Source organism: Alligator mississippiensis, chromosome 16, assembly GCF_030867095.1.
Source record: "Alligator mississippiensis isolate rAllMis1 chromosome 16, rAllMis1, whole genome shotgun sequence".
NCBI lineage: Eukaryota > Metazoa > Chordata > Crocodylia > Alligatoridae > Alligator > Alligator mississippiensis.
Window position 1 is genome coordinate 5,684,093 of NC_081839.1, and position 14,217 is coordinate 5,698,309.

At 40.0% G+C, this 14,217-nt stretch overlaps 1 protein-coding gene across 1 annotated transcript in view; it reads right to left on the reverse strand.

Moving 5' to 3' along the window:
• Nucleotides 1-314: 314 nt before the first annotated feature.
• ATCAY (ATCAY kinesin light chain interacting caytaxin) overlaps nt 315-14,217 on the reverse strand; it is a 28,508-nt gene continuing 14,605 nt past the window's right edge. Inside the window, exons 8-13 of the mRNA XM_006278683.3 lie at nt 13,155-13,241; nt 12,714-12,812; nt 11,215-11,250; nt 8,695-8,730; nt 6,670-6,705; nt 315-5,683 (exon numbers count right to left, since the gene is read on the reverse strand). Coding sequence (XP_006278745.2) covers nt 5,674-5,683; nt 6,670-6,705; nt 8,695-8,730; nt 11,215-11,250; nt 12,714-12,812; nt 13,155-13,241 — 304 coding nt within the window. The 3' untranslated portion in view covers nt 315-5,673. The remainder of the gene's footprint in view (nt 5,684-6,669; nt 6,706-8,694; nt 8,731-11,214; nt 11,251-12,713; nt 12,813-13,154; nt 13,242-14,217) is intronic.

Sequence of the window (14,217 nt, forward strand, 5' to 3'; positions counted from 1 at the left end):
CAATAACTGAAATATGCAAAGAACAGGTGTCATGTGGCACAGTACGGTTTTTCACAGAAAGCAGTTGTTCCATGAATCTCCTCTGAATCAAAATATGCAGGGACAAATGCAAAAATAATATTGATACTATATTTAGGAAAAGCATTTTGAGTAATGCAGCTTGCAGTATCAGGATGACTGATATCTGGCACTTTGTGATGTATGGCCCTTCCTTCATCGAAGAGCACTAAAAAAATCCCACCTGATTTTTTTTTTCATGTAGGAGTCTATTCTAAACAAAAGTTGTAAGAATTACATTGAATGCAAACAAAATATTTAAGTGTCAGTCTGATTTTAATTGACTACCCACAGATATTTATCGCATAATACAAAGCAAAAAATAAGAATACATAGCAGCAATCTAGGTCTTCTAGCATAAACTACCTAAATACAAACACTTTAAAAAAATGACAGTTCACACATTTTTACATGTAGGTGTAGGTTGGAGGGCCTGATGCAAAGGAAAAAAACTGAGGTTATGTTATATTATTGTGATTTATCAAAATTCACTTTAACAGTAGCATGCTGACTTTTTGACTACCTGTCAGTAAGGAAATACAAAAAAAAAATCATGTTTACATTTTTAAGCAATCTTGCTTGCATGTCCCCTGTTGTCATGCCAATATCAGTTTAAAGCAATCATTGCTATATTATCTCTCTTCCCATCACCAGAAATGTAGAATATAGGTGTTGCTTTTAAAGACCTTAACACTTAGAAATATTGTTTTTCTCATAAATATGTAGACACATCTGTAAACAAACAGTCTTTGGAAAAAAGTAGATGGAAAAAATTGTAATGAGGTATGTTCTAAATGTCCACTCAAATTTACACAGTACTATACAGAAGGAATTGTATTAATTATTCAACTTGATTAGACTGTAATCTGCCAGGTTCATTTCCTGTGCCTTGTGGAATAAAATCAATAAAAATTACCTGACAGTTCCAAATGTGGATACTGTATTTCCCAACTGTTCCAGAACAAAGTCTTTTGATTGCATAAACGTGTTAATTGCAGGAAAAACTCGGCAAAAAGTATCTGCATTTCAAAAGGATGGGCCAATTAACTCTACTTTATTGTTCTATTGATTTGTAGGGCTTTCAGTTGAATGTAACAGACGGATAAGGAGATTGGAGAGAAGTCACTTAAGCTGTTAAGCAAAAAAAAAGTCTATTGAAGACAAAGGGAAGACTCCTATCGACTTTAATGAACTTTAGAGATGGTTTTTAGGGAGTCTGCACAAATTCCTCAATACTGAATTTGAATGATTCACACTCTGTTCTTTAATTATTTCTGTATAGGAGAGAATCTGATTTTTCAGTTTATGTTCTATCCTCTATGTAATGTGAAACCATTAACAGGCTGTGAGCAGAATATGGTATTGTCCATAGATATGATAGCACAGATATGTGATAAAACTTTCCCTCACTTAAAATTTCCCTATATCTGGAATCAGTAGTAGAACTGGAGAATTCATGTGAGTGGCAGTGTCTGACTATCCTCATCCAGGGAAGCGAATTTGATACCTACTATTTAGACAATACAGTGCATTCATGTAAAAAAAACCCTACTGTTCAGAGGTATTTTTATGAGGCAGGAAGAAAGCTTGGTCTACACTAGAAGCTCTTACTCATGTAGTAATGTTTCTACAGGGGTGTGATTTTTTAATTTAACATTTTAATTTAACATTTAATTTAAATTTAACCTTTTATTACTGGCAAAACCTTAGTATAAATGCAGTTATATCAGCAGAGAGGTGCTTTTGCTGGTATAACTTATTTTGTTTGGGGAACTGGTCAAACTGCAGATACCCTAGGAAGGTTTGCCAAGCTATTCTGCCTAACCCTTTCAAGTGCAGACAAGGCCTTAAAGTTGCCACTGTCAGGTCTGTAAAGGGTAACAACAAGGAATTTACCTCCTTTTCAGTTTACGTTATGGAAGGCAGCCTCATATTCAGACATAGCCTTTTTTTAAAATGAAAGTTCCATTTTGGATTGGAAAGTAAAATTATCTGAAATAAAAATGTTCAAATGTTATCAAAATATGTTATTTTCTCCAATAATGAGCAATATTTGAACTTCAGAGAGATACACGGAAGTAATTCACAACAAATACACATAATATTAGTAGTGGAGGTTGAATCGTTTGATGCCATCATGTTTCTGAAGTGCAGTTAGGTGATCACACGTGACACTTCAGGCAGTTATAACAGACACCCAGACATCTTACTTATGTTCTGAGCACATATGTGTTAACTGTCTTTATCCTCTTAAGTACTGCTGTCCGGCTTAATGACATGTCATTACTTTTATATTTTGTTATAGTTTTAAAACCACAGGTTGAGGCCTCCAGACCTCTGCCGTTATATCATGTACCTGCATTCTCTGAAATGTTGCCAGCCACTCTAATTCTTCTTTGAAGGTCCACATACAACTCTGTGCAAAAGTTTTTCTATTGACCTCAAAGAGAACTGAATGTTTTTCTAACGATGCAAATCACTTTCTGATGTGGTATTTACCATCTATTGGTCTGACACTTGTTTTTAAATTTGGTACATGGCTGTCAATAATGCAGACATCTTATTAAAAGGACCCTGCCAATTAGAACATTGTGTTTTTATCTGAAAAAATTGTTACTATGGTTTCAAGTAATGTATAAAAGCACTGTGACTGAAAGAAGTTAATTATACATTTTCGGTTGATTTTTTTTTTAACTTTATGCAAATAATTGATTTTTTTTGTATTGCCAATTTCATCTTTTCACCTGTATTTCACCTATGCTGAAAAGACTTATAGACAGCAGTTGGGGAGCAGAAAGTCTCTGCTCCCATTTTTATTTATTTATTTTTTAATCTAGTATACTGTTTAAAGAATGCTATTTTAGAAAGTGCAAATTTTGGGAAAAAATATTTTTAAAAAGTATTCAAGTTGACATTCTCCACTTTAAATAATAGCTTTTCCTGCTTGTTTAAATGAAACTGTTGAGGTGTTCATTGGAATTGCTCTAAAAAACACTTGTACTTCAGTTTCCAGGCCCATTCATTCTGTGGTTGCTCTGTTAAGACTAAGATCAACGGTGACATGTTTTTCTTAAGAAAGTTCACCTACTGTTGCTGCTGTCCATTATCACAAAATGTTTTATGTCTTAAGGTCCCGAGACTGAAGATAAATCTGTGTTCTTTTTCCCAGTCGGATTTATTTCAGAACAGTGTTTTTCCAGAGATGGGGGCATTGTGGACATCTTTGCTAAAACATTTAGCTACTATAGGCACGAAAGAGGTTTTGGGGGTTGTTTTTTCAAACACTTCTTAAATATACTATGATATTGTTCACTATATGACTTTAAAACTCGCTCCCAGCATCCAATATCATACAGTTTATTGCATTCTTTTGCAGAAAGCAAAGCACATGACTTCCATCAAAATGCAGAAAAAAAGTTTCTCAAAATGAGAAGGAAAGTCTCGGCTTGTGAATTCCTGATGGGAGTTTCCCATCTTCTGTACTAGAGCAGGATCTGTAACTATTCATTTTAAGCCCAAGTCCAAGTCCCTTGATTCAATGGGAGTTTTTCTATCGACTTCTGTAGGTTTTTGATCATTCCGTTTGTGAGAGCACATGAGAGACAGGTCACACGTCTTTTGGAAGAGATTTACACTTACATGTTCTAAAAATGCTGACTGCTTGTCTTGAAAGAGGGTGACTGCCAATATTTTGGGAGTGTAACATTTTTAGTAAAATGTTCCTTTTATCTTGGAGTAAAAACTAAACTCCAAAAAATTGAAGTGCTGCTTTCTTTTGCATGTAACATAACAATCCAATCCCCACAGCCAGCAGCTGGATAAGAATAAGAGGCCTTGTGATTCATGAGTGCTTGCTTTTTTGCTTATTTTTAATGTACACCAAAAATGAAGATATGTGGTCTTCTGCTTCAGTGGTTAATGATATTAATGTAAGACTCTCTTTCCATGCATAGGTCTGCTCAGTAAATAAAACCATGACTTAAGAGTCATGTGTCCCATTGAAATTCTTCTGCCCGCAATATGAGACAAACATGCAGAAAATGAGAAGAAAAGAAAATCGGCAAGAATAATGTTAGCCAGCATACTTTGTACTCCTTTGTAGCATTAAAAAACAAGGTCCTGTCTGCTATGCTGCTGTTAAGTGTAGAAGAGACTAAAAATCAAAACTCTTCACTTTACAGAAAGCAGATCCCTAGGTTTAGAAAATCTTGCTTTGCCAGTATTGCCCTCTTGTGGGATTTCACAGCAAAGTAAAGGAGCATTACTTTCAAATGGTCATGAACAGCTTGACTATTAGGGCCCTGTAAAAAGATCTGTCTGGGGCTCCAGTTACAAAATCTCTCTTGACTGTTGAAATCAGCAGATAATTCTTCAACTGCACAACTCCACAAGGGGAGTTTGTGCCTTGTGCACATGTGAGACTGTTTGCATAGGTTGACCCTGGATGGAGACAGGGGCTTGCAAATGACGTTGCTAGGCTTTTATGCTTGTTCAAATTCTTCTCTCCTCTGCTTAAAAATCCTCATGTTTTTAAAGTCTTATAATATCATATCATCATCCTTTGATAGCTGAGTGCCTGACCCCGGATACAATTCCCTGCCTTTGTATTTGCAACAGTCTCAACCTGAGCTTGTTCTAGTCACGCTTTCTACTCTTTACCTTCACCAGCCAGGAAGAGAATGTGGGAAAATTTCAAATATTTAGCAGCTTGTCTCTGCAGTAGGAGGTATAACTAGTGAATGATTGTCCAGTGTCATGAAACTTCTGTAAAGAGGAGATGGGAATCTTTCCTGTCCATAAGGCACCTTCTTAAGAACAGATCTTTTTATGCCTTGGTATGGAAGGTGCTTATAAAAAAGGCTGGCATCCAAAATATAGCAGCCTTCTTTCAGAGTTAGTCTTCATCAGAGTGTCTTATGAAGAGGAACAGGACAAATTAAACATCACGGCATTTCATCATTAGATAAGTTTCACTAGAACTTAGCCCGTGAGATGACCACCAAGAAATCTCGACTTTGCGGATCTTGGAATTTTGGGAGCAAGAAGGCCAAAGATTGGTGGATCCTCAGTATTGACTGGATGAAACATACACTGTATTTGAAAAGGTGGAAAACTCACTCTTCTCATATCCTTTGTTTGTTAACACCTAGAGCAATGGCCATCGTAATATCTATAAGGAGGAAACTGATGTGCAACTGAAAGCAAAAAATTACAGTGCCGGCCAGCAGCAAGTTAAAGAGGGGATTTATAATTAAAAAAAAATATATCTCTTTGTTTGGGCTGGTGGCTGTAATGGGCTATGAGGTGTTGTTTACTTTCTAAGAGGAAATATTGTATATATTTGCACTACTTATATCTCTCCACAGACCATCACTGAAACAAGGTTGGAGCCTGTCCTGGAAAGTGCTAGTATTGGATTATTCTTTTTTTATATATATATCTTTTTTTTCAAAAGCTTCAAAGGAATTTGCATCTCTGAGACATGGGCCAGGCTCCTTGATCTTACAGGGTTCAGAATGAGATGGTGACGAGATCTTATACTGGGAAGGGCATTTACAGTGGGTGACTGTCCAGCTGTGTCATTCTTCCCTTTCTTTCATTCCTCATTACTTCAATTCATGACATACTAGGAGGGAAGAGAGAGAGAGGATTATTTTTAGTAAACAAATTAAAATAAATCTGATGCCTTAAAGTCCATATAGCTAAGAATCTAACAAAATGGGTGTGCGCGAGTTGTGCGCTTTACAACATTCTGCAAGCTAAAAACACATAGATCCATGTCCAGGCACCAGTATTTGGTCAAAGCTTTGGTTTACTTTAATCAGAATTTTATCCCAATAAGGACTGCAAGTTGAATATTGCTAATTTTTACTCACTTGATCACTCCTTATTCTTGCAGGTAGTTCCACTGATGATAATGCTTTAGTTACTTGACTAAGGGTTGCATACTCTTACTGACTGACACTTTCTTTGGAGCGTAAACATCTCCTTGGCTTACCACTCTTCAGATCTCACATACATACTTTTCTTCTGTATAAGATAATTTATCAAAGTCCAGTTTCTCCATCCAGTAGTTCAGGGACTTGTTAATTCTAAATCCAGCCCTTCCTCACTGACCCCTCACTTCCCTGCTATTTAAACTCCATCAAGAATACTTGTTTCTATGCTTCGGAAATAGAAAACACACAAAATGGAAGCAAAAATCCCCTGCAATTTGGTAAACCCGGTGAAGATCAGTACCCTTGTGGCTTAATCCCTAGAGAAGAAGTCTGCTAAATCAACTAGAGCCAGACTGGACCCAAGATCTTTTTGTTTCACAGGGAGTGTATGACAATTAATGAGAACAAAAACTTTGGAAGGGCTATTAAACCCCATGTGTTGGAGCCAGTTTCTAACTAGAAGATCTCATTCTGATCTCCGTGTGAGGAGATTGTTCCCCATCTGCCAGGTGTAGGGCTCTTAAGCCTTCCTTTGAAACATCTGGTGCTTGCTACTGGATCCTTAACAAAGACACTTCGTACATCTGACCCAGTCTAGTGATTCACTCAACTGGCATAGTTACAAATGCGACTGGATGAGGGTAGTGACAGTAGAAAGAGGTATTCATCCAACCTGGTTTCCTGATCCTCTGTGGGAGGCACAGGCCTGCTAGGGAGACAGACATTAACATGAATAAGCATATCTTCACCATAAACCATTCATCCTCAACTTATATCCATTGAACTTGATATAATTCTTTGGAGCAACACAGGCAGATCCAGTAGAATCTCATACATTTGATCAATGTTCCTCTTACTCTGGGGAAGAATAGCAAGAGCATCCACCATTTCATTTCCTCTCAGCAATAAAAGGAGAGACTAGAAAGGAGAGATTGTGTTCAATAGCATCAGAGCTAACAGGCTCTAACTTTTTAAAGGAAAATTGCACTCATTGTTTCCCATAATGGCAAGACCTCATGCCTGGAGTACATTTTGGCATTTCCTATAGCTTTGCATTCATATGTGATGATATAAGAACACATTTGGCTTCTATTTATACCATGAGATCAAAGGAATTGCCCTGATACACCAGACAGCAAAACTGAGTCTTCTGCAATATGCTGATGCAATATCAGGATGCAAACATTGCAGCACAATTTCAGGAGAACTGTTGGTGACTTCGGGGTTTTCTGGCTCCATTCCCTGATCAAATGTTTTTTTCCATAGCTTTAGAAAGTTGAAGAGCTTTGCCATGAATTCATTTTGACAGATAAAACTAAAACCAGAATAAGATCAAGCTGATCAATATATTCTAAATTCAGTCTCAGTGGGTGCGTCTGCACGTGACGCTACGTCACCGTAGCAACGTGCTCCCTCGTTATAGTGTGTTGCTATGGCAATGTAGTAGCTAAAAATACCCATGTGCTGCATGCATGGTGCAGTATGGGTTGTTACCGCACCATCATTTAGTACTTCCAAAAGGCAGTACTATATGACGGCGCAGTAACAAAGGCACCATAGGGACACGTGTAGAACACAGTAGTCCCCAAAACAAGAGTTGGTCTCACCCCCGCGACCAACTCTGTGACACGGATACTGATAACTGAGAATTTCAAATACCTGAACCATCTTGACATCGTGGGGCCTTCTGATAATAGCAGCACCTGAGAGCAATATTAATTTTCTGCAGGTTCTTGTTTCCAGAACATTGCTGCATGTACTTACAGACATTCAGACTGACCTACACTCTTGGGCTTCTCCTGGCATAAATGTGAGGGGGAAACGCAGGGTGCAAGTCCCAGACAGAAAAAAAAGCCTCTAATCTTAGAAAGAATAGTGATTTAGTGGCAGTGATGCAACAAGAGTTTGTAAAATTCTCTTCCTCTCATATATTATTTCTGGGCTAAGAGTAAGATTAGAATCAGCTTCCTGTCTGATACATCCACACACAAGAGACTATGTCCTGATTTATGGGAGATAGAGCCTGCTTCGTTTCATTTGGTGCTGTCACTGCAATATCAAACGTGTCTATACTTTTAAAAGAAAACCCCAAACTTTTCATTTCCCCACTAGAAGACAACAAATTCTAATTGTCTTCTTTTTTCACTACATCTCCCCTGGTCCCTCAGAGTAACAGTCCCTGGTTCTGATGATAACATTCCCTGGCTCTCATTTTACATCCTTTGGTTTACAAGTCCCTACATGAGTCACATATTTCTCTCTCCCGGAGCTCCTTCATTCCAGTGACTCAGGACACACAGGACTTTTATTGTGGCTCAGTGAACTCAGCTGACTGAGCAAGCCCATCCACTGAAGAGGGGATTAATAGCAGCAATTTGTGACTTGCTACACAGAAGGGGGTGTTGGTTATGCCAACAGGAGACTGGTCTGCTTTGATAGGTTGTGAGAGCTCGGTTAGATGGCTAAATGGCATTCACTTCTTTTTTTTTTTCCTTTTCCTTTTTCTTTTTTGAAGACCTTTTTTATTTCCTAGCAGGACTTTTTTCCCTGTGGTTCATATAAAAATATTTCCAGATGCTACCAGGACCCTTAGAGCAATTTTCAATGGAAAAAAACTGATAATTATTAATTAATCATCTAGGATTCCCAAGGGATATTGTAAGCACATGCAGCTTACCATCAGCTATGGGATATTTACCTTTCTTTTTCTGCCATGTCTTGTTTCTCTTCTGCTCTGTAAGGAGAAATCATATTTGAAATCTACTGCATAGAATTAATCAGCCTTTCCGTCAAGCTTGGATGTTATTCTAAGACAGATGCTATAGCTAAAGAGCAGTTAAGAGCTTGCTACAGAAATTAATTACTGGGTGACAGTTGCTGATCCATTTTGGCCTAAAAGCTATGAAAATGTGTAGATTCAAACTGTTCCACTACCCCATGCATATTATAGCTTAATCACTTGGGAACGATTTTAAAGATGTAAAGGGCTTATTATGATCCTGATACTGCAGCCTCTACTCAGGTGAGTTATCCTTGTTCCCATGAAGTTTTTCACACTGTTATTCAGTCAACTTTTATGTTGATGTTCTTGAGCTACAGAGAAGCTTATATTTTTTGTTTGACTGGCTTTTAGCAATGTACATGAACACTTCCAAATGACTTCTAATAGCGTGGAACTGGATTCTGGGAGTTTTACTGTTGCTGAATGGCTTTTTACTCTGTGGGTGAAATTCTGACCCTAATGGGAATTTTGCAATGACTTCAGTGGGGCCAAGATTTCACCCCATGGGCACATCCCCACAAGCAGGGGCAGGTGCTTGCAGTGGCAAAAGAAGTAGCAGATTTGTGCTGCTACATTTTGCCTCTGTGCATGCCCTTGCACATGGGCTTTGGTGCAGAGGAAACTGCCATTCCCCACTCCTCCCAGCTCCCAGCGTACTGGAGGAGCCGGGGTGGACTTAGAGGAGAGGAGGCACTCTGGCTGGCAGCCAGAGGGTCTCCCAGGAGGACTGAGCCTCTGTGTCTGCTGGTGCACACTCCTGTGGCACATACTGCTTTTTTTTGCTACTGGGATTTCCTAGTAGCAAATTTTGCCCCCATAAGGGGCACATTTTAATGTGACGGGCGTGCAGTTTGTGGCACCACAAAGAGGTGTGCAGTGCTGCCACAAACCACACATGTCTGCATGTCTGCACCCGGCCCATGAGTCAATGGCACTTCTTCCAGGTCCTGCTCAATGACAGTGATAGACTCTGACCCCAATCCCTGATCTATATAAAGTTTTGTACTGTCATAACTACTTTGTTTTGGGTACAGTCTTCATTAAAGGGGTTAAATCACTACAGCCTCTAGTTGTGGATGTGGTTATACCAGTTTTAAAGATGTTTTATAGTGGAGTATGCTTATTCCCTCTTCTGTACTGGCATAAACTTTACTGATATTAATGCCTTCAAGTTGTGGTGGCAGAGGGGTGCATCACTTTGATTGCAGAGGTATAGGTTAAGTGGTATAATTGAGAATAGATGAGCCTTGAAAGAGGTAAGTAGACTTTTATTTAGGAGTGTACCAACGTAATTTTTAGAAATACTCATCAGTTTTTCAATTGCCTTATTACTGTCAAAGGGCCCTTCTACTCTGGTTCCTTCTTGACAATAGCTGTGAACAATTGACTTCCCCTAGCCCTCTTTCAGGTAGCACTGAAAACAGTTTGACTGCTTTTCCAGTTGGGAAGACAAGTGTAGGCAAAGCTGGGGAAACCATTCTTGATGGGTACTGTCAATAGCAACTATTAGTTTTACGAGGATTTATAAGGCGCCTGTTACTGTGGATTCTGGGCACATGATTAGATAAGTGGGTCAGCTTCACCATTAAGATCATCAACTGCAGCTTCAAAGAAATTCATGGGATTGCACCACCTTACACCGGCAATTAGTGTTTGTAAAATCTCATCTATTACATTCCCTTCATAGCCCTATTCCAACAGATCCTTCAGCACAAAACATATGGCCAGATAATGAAAATTGATTCCTCTATGACTGGCAGAAATGCTTTGGATTTTGGCCATGGAGTAAAAGTATTCCAATTAGAACCAGGCAAATAATTCACTTTTATTGCTGATCAGATGAATTTCACATATTCTTCTGTTCCATGAACTGCCTGTGATTTCTCAAACATTTCCATCATTGAAAATGATTTGTCAAATGACTTCTATTTGCTGAATAGTCATGAACTGACAAGTATACTTAGAGTTAAGCACATGCATAAATGCTTTGTTGAATCAGAGCCTCTGTAAGCAAGGCCTAGAGTTCCTGGAAACCGGGATGAGCTAGCCCCGTGCCACTCAGCCCTAACTGGCCCAGCAGCCCCATCAGCAGGCAACATGAGCCTCAATAACATATGCACTTAGGTAAATTAAATATTAAGTATATACTTAAATCCCATTGATATCTGTAGATTGATTGCATCCTGCACCAGAACCCGGCCCTATTTTCTAGCTGATTCTGCCTGACCTCAGACTAACACAACTAACTACCTCTTTGTAGGATCGACAAAAAACAGAACAACCCCCCCCCGCCCCACAAGTAGCTGGGTTATAAGGCACAAAAAATGTAATGGTGATAACTTGCAAGTTTTCATAGGAGCAAAACAAACTGCAATGGCTTTATGATAATATGAGTCCCACGCTTCCCATTCTGCATCTCCAAAAAGTTGCTTTTACCTTTCTTTCCTGGCTTTGATTCTCTCTTCTTCATATCTGCAACAAAACAGATACTTTTTCAGTAAATGGGCAGTCAGGACTGTCTACTTTGCTTCTTAGTAAATGCTTCATTTACTTTGAAGGGTGCAGGCAGTAGCTACAGTATACAAAGAGTATGACACTGTTCTGCATTCTGTTCCTATAGAAGACCTGGCAAGTAATTTGTTCAATAAGATGATTTACATACAGGAGCAGATCTAATATTCCTTTGCCAGAGATGCTTGGAGGCAGAGAAGGTTTGTAGTTTCCTTCAGGCCATGCTACAGCTTCCTGTATAGTACTTTTTAGTGTTTTGTTCAGTCCAGGGTTATAACCACCTGATATCAGCTTTGAGTCCTTTACTTTTCCTTCCAAGGCTGCTGCTGATCCATTTATTAAGACACCCCCTTCCCCACTGTAGGGGGAAAATGACTCCCTAAATTCTGTGCAGCTCATCTTGCAGAGATGGAGTCGAAGTCTCTCCTTCGACTACTAGTGTTCCCGCAAGAGGAACTAAAGGGGCTAGCTCCGGTAGGGTTTCTGATGGGAACCCTGCTGTACCCCTTGAAGAATATAGCCATTGCCCAGGCCCACTTCCCTCCCATCGCCCCATGACACGATACTGAGCTAAAGCAATCAGTTGTCAGTGGAGGAGGACAGAGTCCCACTGAGTGGACAGAGGTCCCACTAGCATGCTCCCTCTGTCCCATGGTGTCCTAGCCATGTGATAAGCTAGTGGAAGAGTTACCATGTCAAGTCCTTGTTTAAGTCCTCCCTGACTGGTCCCTTCCATAGTCAATTCTACAAATTAGGTAAAATCAGAAGCAAAAAGCAAATAGAGGAAGCAGGAAATGGAACAGTCTCCATTGACAGTAGTCCCCTGAGACTGTTTCACTTCCCTGCGAGTGACCTGCTTCTCCAGGGGTTGTCAAACTGTCCCATACTCATCTTACAACGACAGTCGTTTCAGGTTCCATACTTCTGAGGTCTCCTCCTCACCACCCAGCGTTGCAGGCACAGAAGCTGCTTGCAAAGCTGAGAACCCATGACTGATTGGGTGAGCTATTCTGAAAAATGAGTTTCCCATGACTTCTAATCACTACGTGTTTACAAATACATGAACCCGACCTGTGCACACACAACTTGGGGGTCTGCCCACACACAATATCTGTACTCATGAAAACGGGGAGTTCAGTGCGTGAAAAGATGGCCCTCTCTACAAAAATTACGTTAGAGTTATCATATCCCGAAGGGGAAGGACAATTATTCTCCCCATTTTATAGCTGACGCAGGGAACTCGTGGCTTGCCCAGAGCCAAAGAATAAATATGTCTGAACTAGAATTAAACACACAGGCAGCTTGGATCCAAGTCCTTTGCCTTGCCCACAGGGCTGGCCTCACAAAGCGAGGGGATGATGGGATGTGGCAGCAGTACCCCAGAGTTGCCAAGCTTTCGAATGCAGGGTCCCTGCAATACTTACTGTACGACACACTCGGGAATCTGCACGTGCTCCATAGGGATGGTCTGCTCCAGGTCTTCCAGGCTGTGAATGTACTGGATCTTACTGATAAACTTCACACTGCCAAGGAAAGAGCACAGAGAACTAAAGACCCTGTTCAGACTTTCGCGTTCACATAATGATGAATGTATGGGGTTAAATCACATTCCTGATGAAATCCATGGGAGGTTTGCAATTGATTTCAATATGGCAGGGTTATGATTCGTAGCAGGTATCAGTTCTGGGAAACAAATCCATCTATGTAGCCCAATATCTTGTCTCTGACAGTGGCCCACAGCAGGCAGCTCTGGGACAACCTGCCCTCATCTAAGTCTCTTCCCAGGCTCTACTAGTTAACTGCCCTAAAAGCTTAATTTCCACTCCAAAAACCACTTGTCGTATCTGGTGGAACTTTCTGTATACCTGATGAAGGGCCTGGATATAGCCAGCACTGTCCGGATGAACCACGAAGGATGCACTATTATCAGAGCTTTCAGGTTTTTCCTCAGTCTGTGGAAAAGTCAGATGATAAGAGGTTAGACCAGAAGGGCTTTCTTTTGAGCTTGCTTTCACCTGTGTGAGTCCATGGATTTCAGTGACTTTTAGTGGGTGTTGGATCAGACATAGGCCCACGGGATCAAATACATTAGGGACAGGAATGATCTACTGAGCCATATGTTTCAGCTGTTGCAGACTTGACCTCATGTTATATCCTTCAGCACCTTACCCAAGCATTGCTTTATAGGTAAGTAAACCATCTAGGAAGAGGGAAGAGCTAGTTTAGTCTAAAAGCAACAAAAGCCCAGACAATTACAGGAAAATCTGCCATACTAATTCATTTTTGTGGTGGATTTGTAATGTATAATGTCAGTTGAAGGGCATGAGACCTACAGCTGGGATATTCTAAGGAGCCTATGAGAGTTAGGCACCAGGAGTCAGGAAAGCTGGATTTAATTTCTGGCTCTACTTCTGACTTGCTGTTTGAGTTTGTCCTAGTTGCCTATGTCCATGGTTTCTGAAAAAGACTCTCCTTTTGGGTGCCTCGGTATCTGAGTGCCCAACAGGAGACACTTGGAGTCAGATTTTGGAAGGTGCTGAGCATCTATGCTCTCAGTTGGGTTTGTGGGTGCTCGGTTTCTGAAAATTGGAGCCTCTCTGCACTGCTAAGTGACTTAGAGCAGCCAGCGAGAGTGCCTTGATAATAGAGATCAAAATATCATATTAAGAAATTGCCTTTTAGCTTAGTACAATCAAGGATGCACTTAAGAGTGTGCTTATTATTTAGAAACCCCTTTAAGGACAGTCCCTGCCCAAAGAGCTTCCAATCTATGTACAAGGCAAGGGACAAGAGGTGAATGCAGAGAGACAGGTGGGTGGGAGAGACAAAAGGAAACGCGTCTAGTTATGTGAACGTTGTCATGGTTGAATGTACTTGAATTTTATCTAACAGTCTAGTGAAATATAATAAAAATACTACTGAAAATGT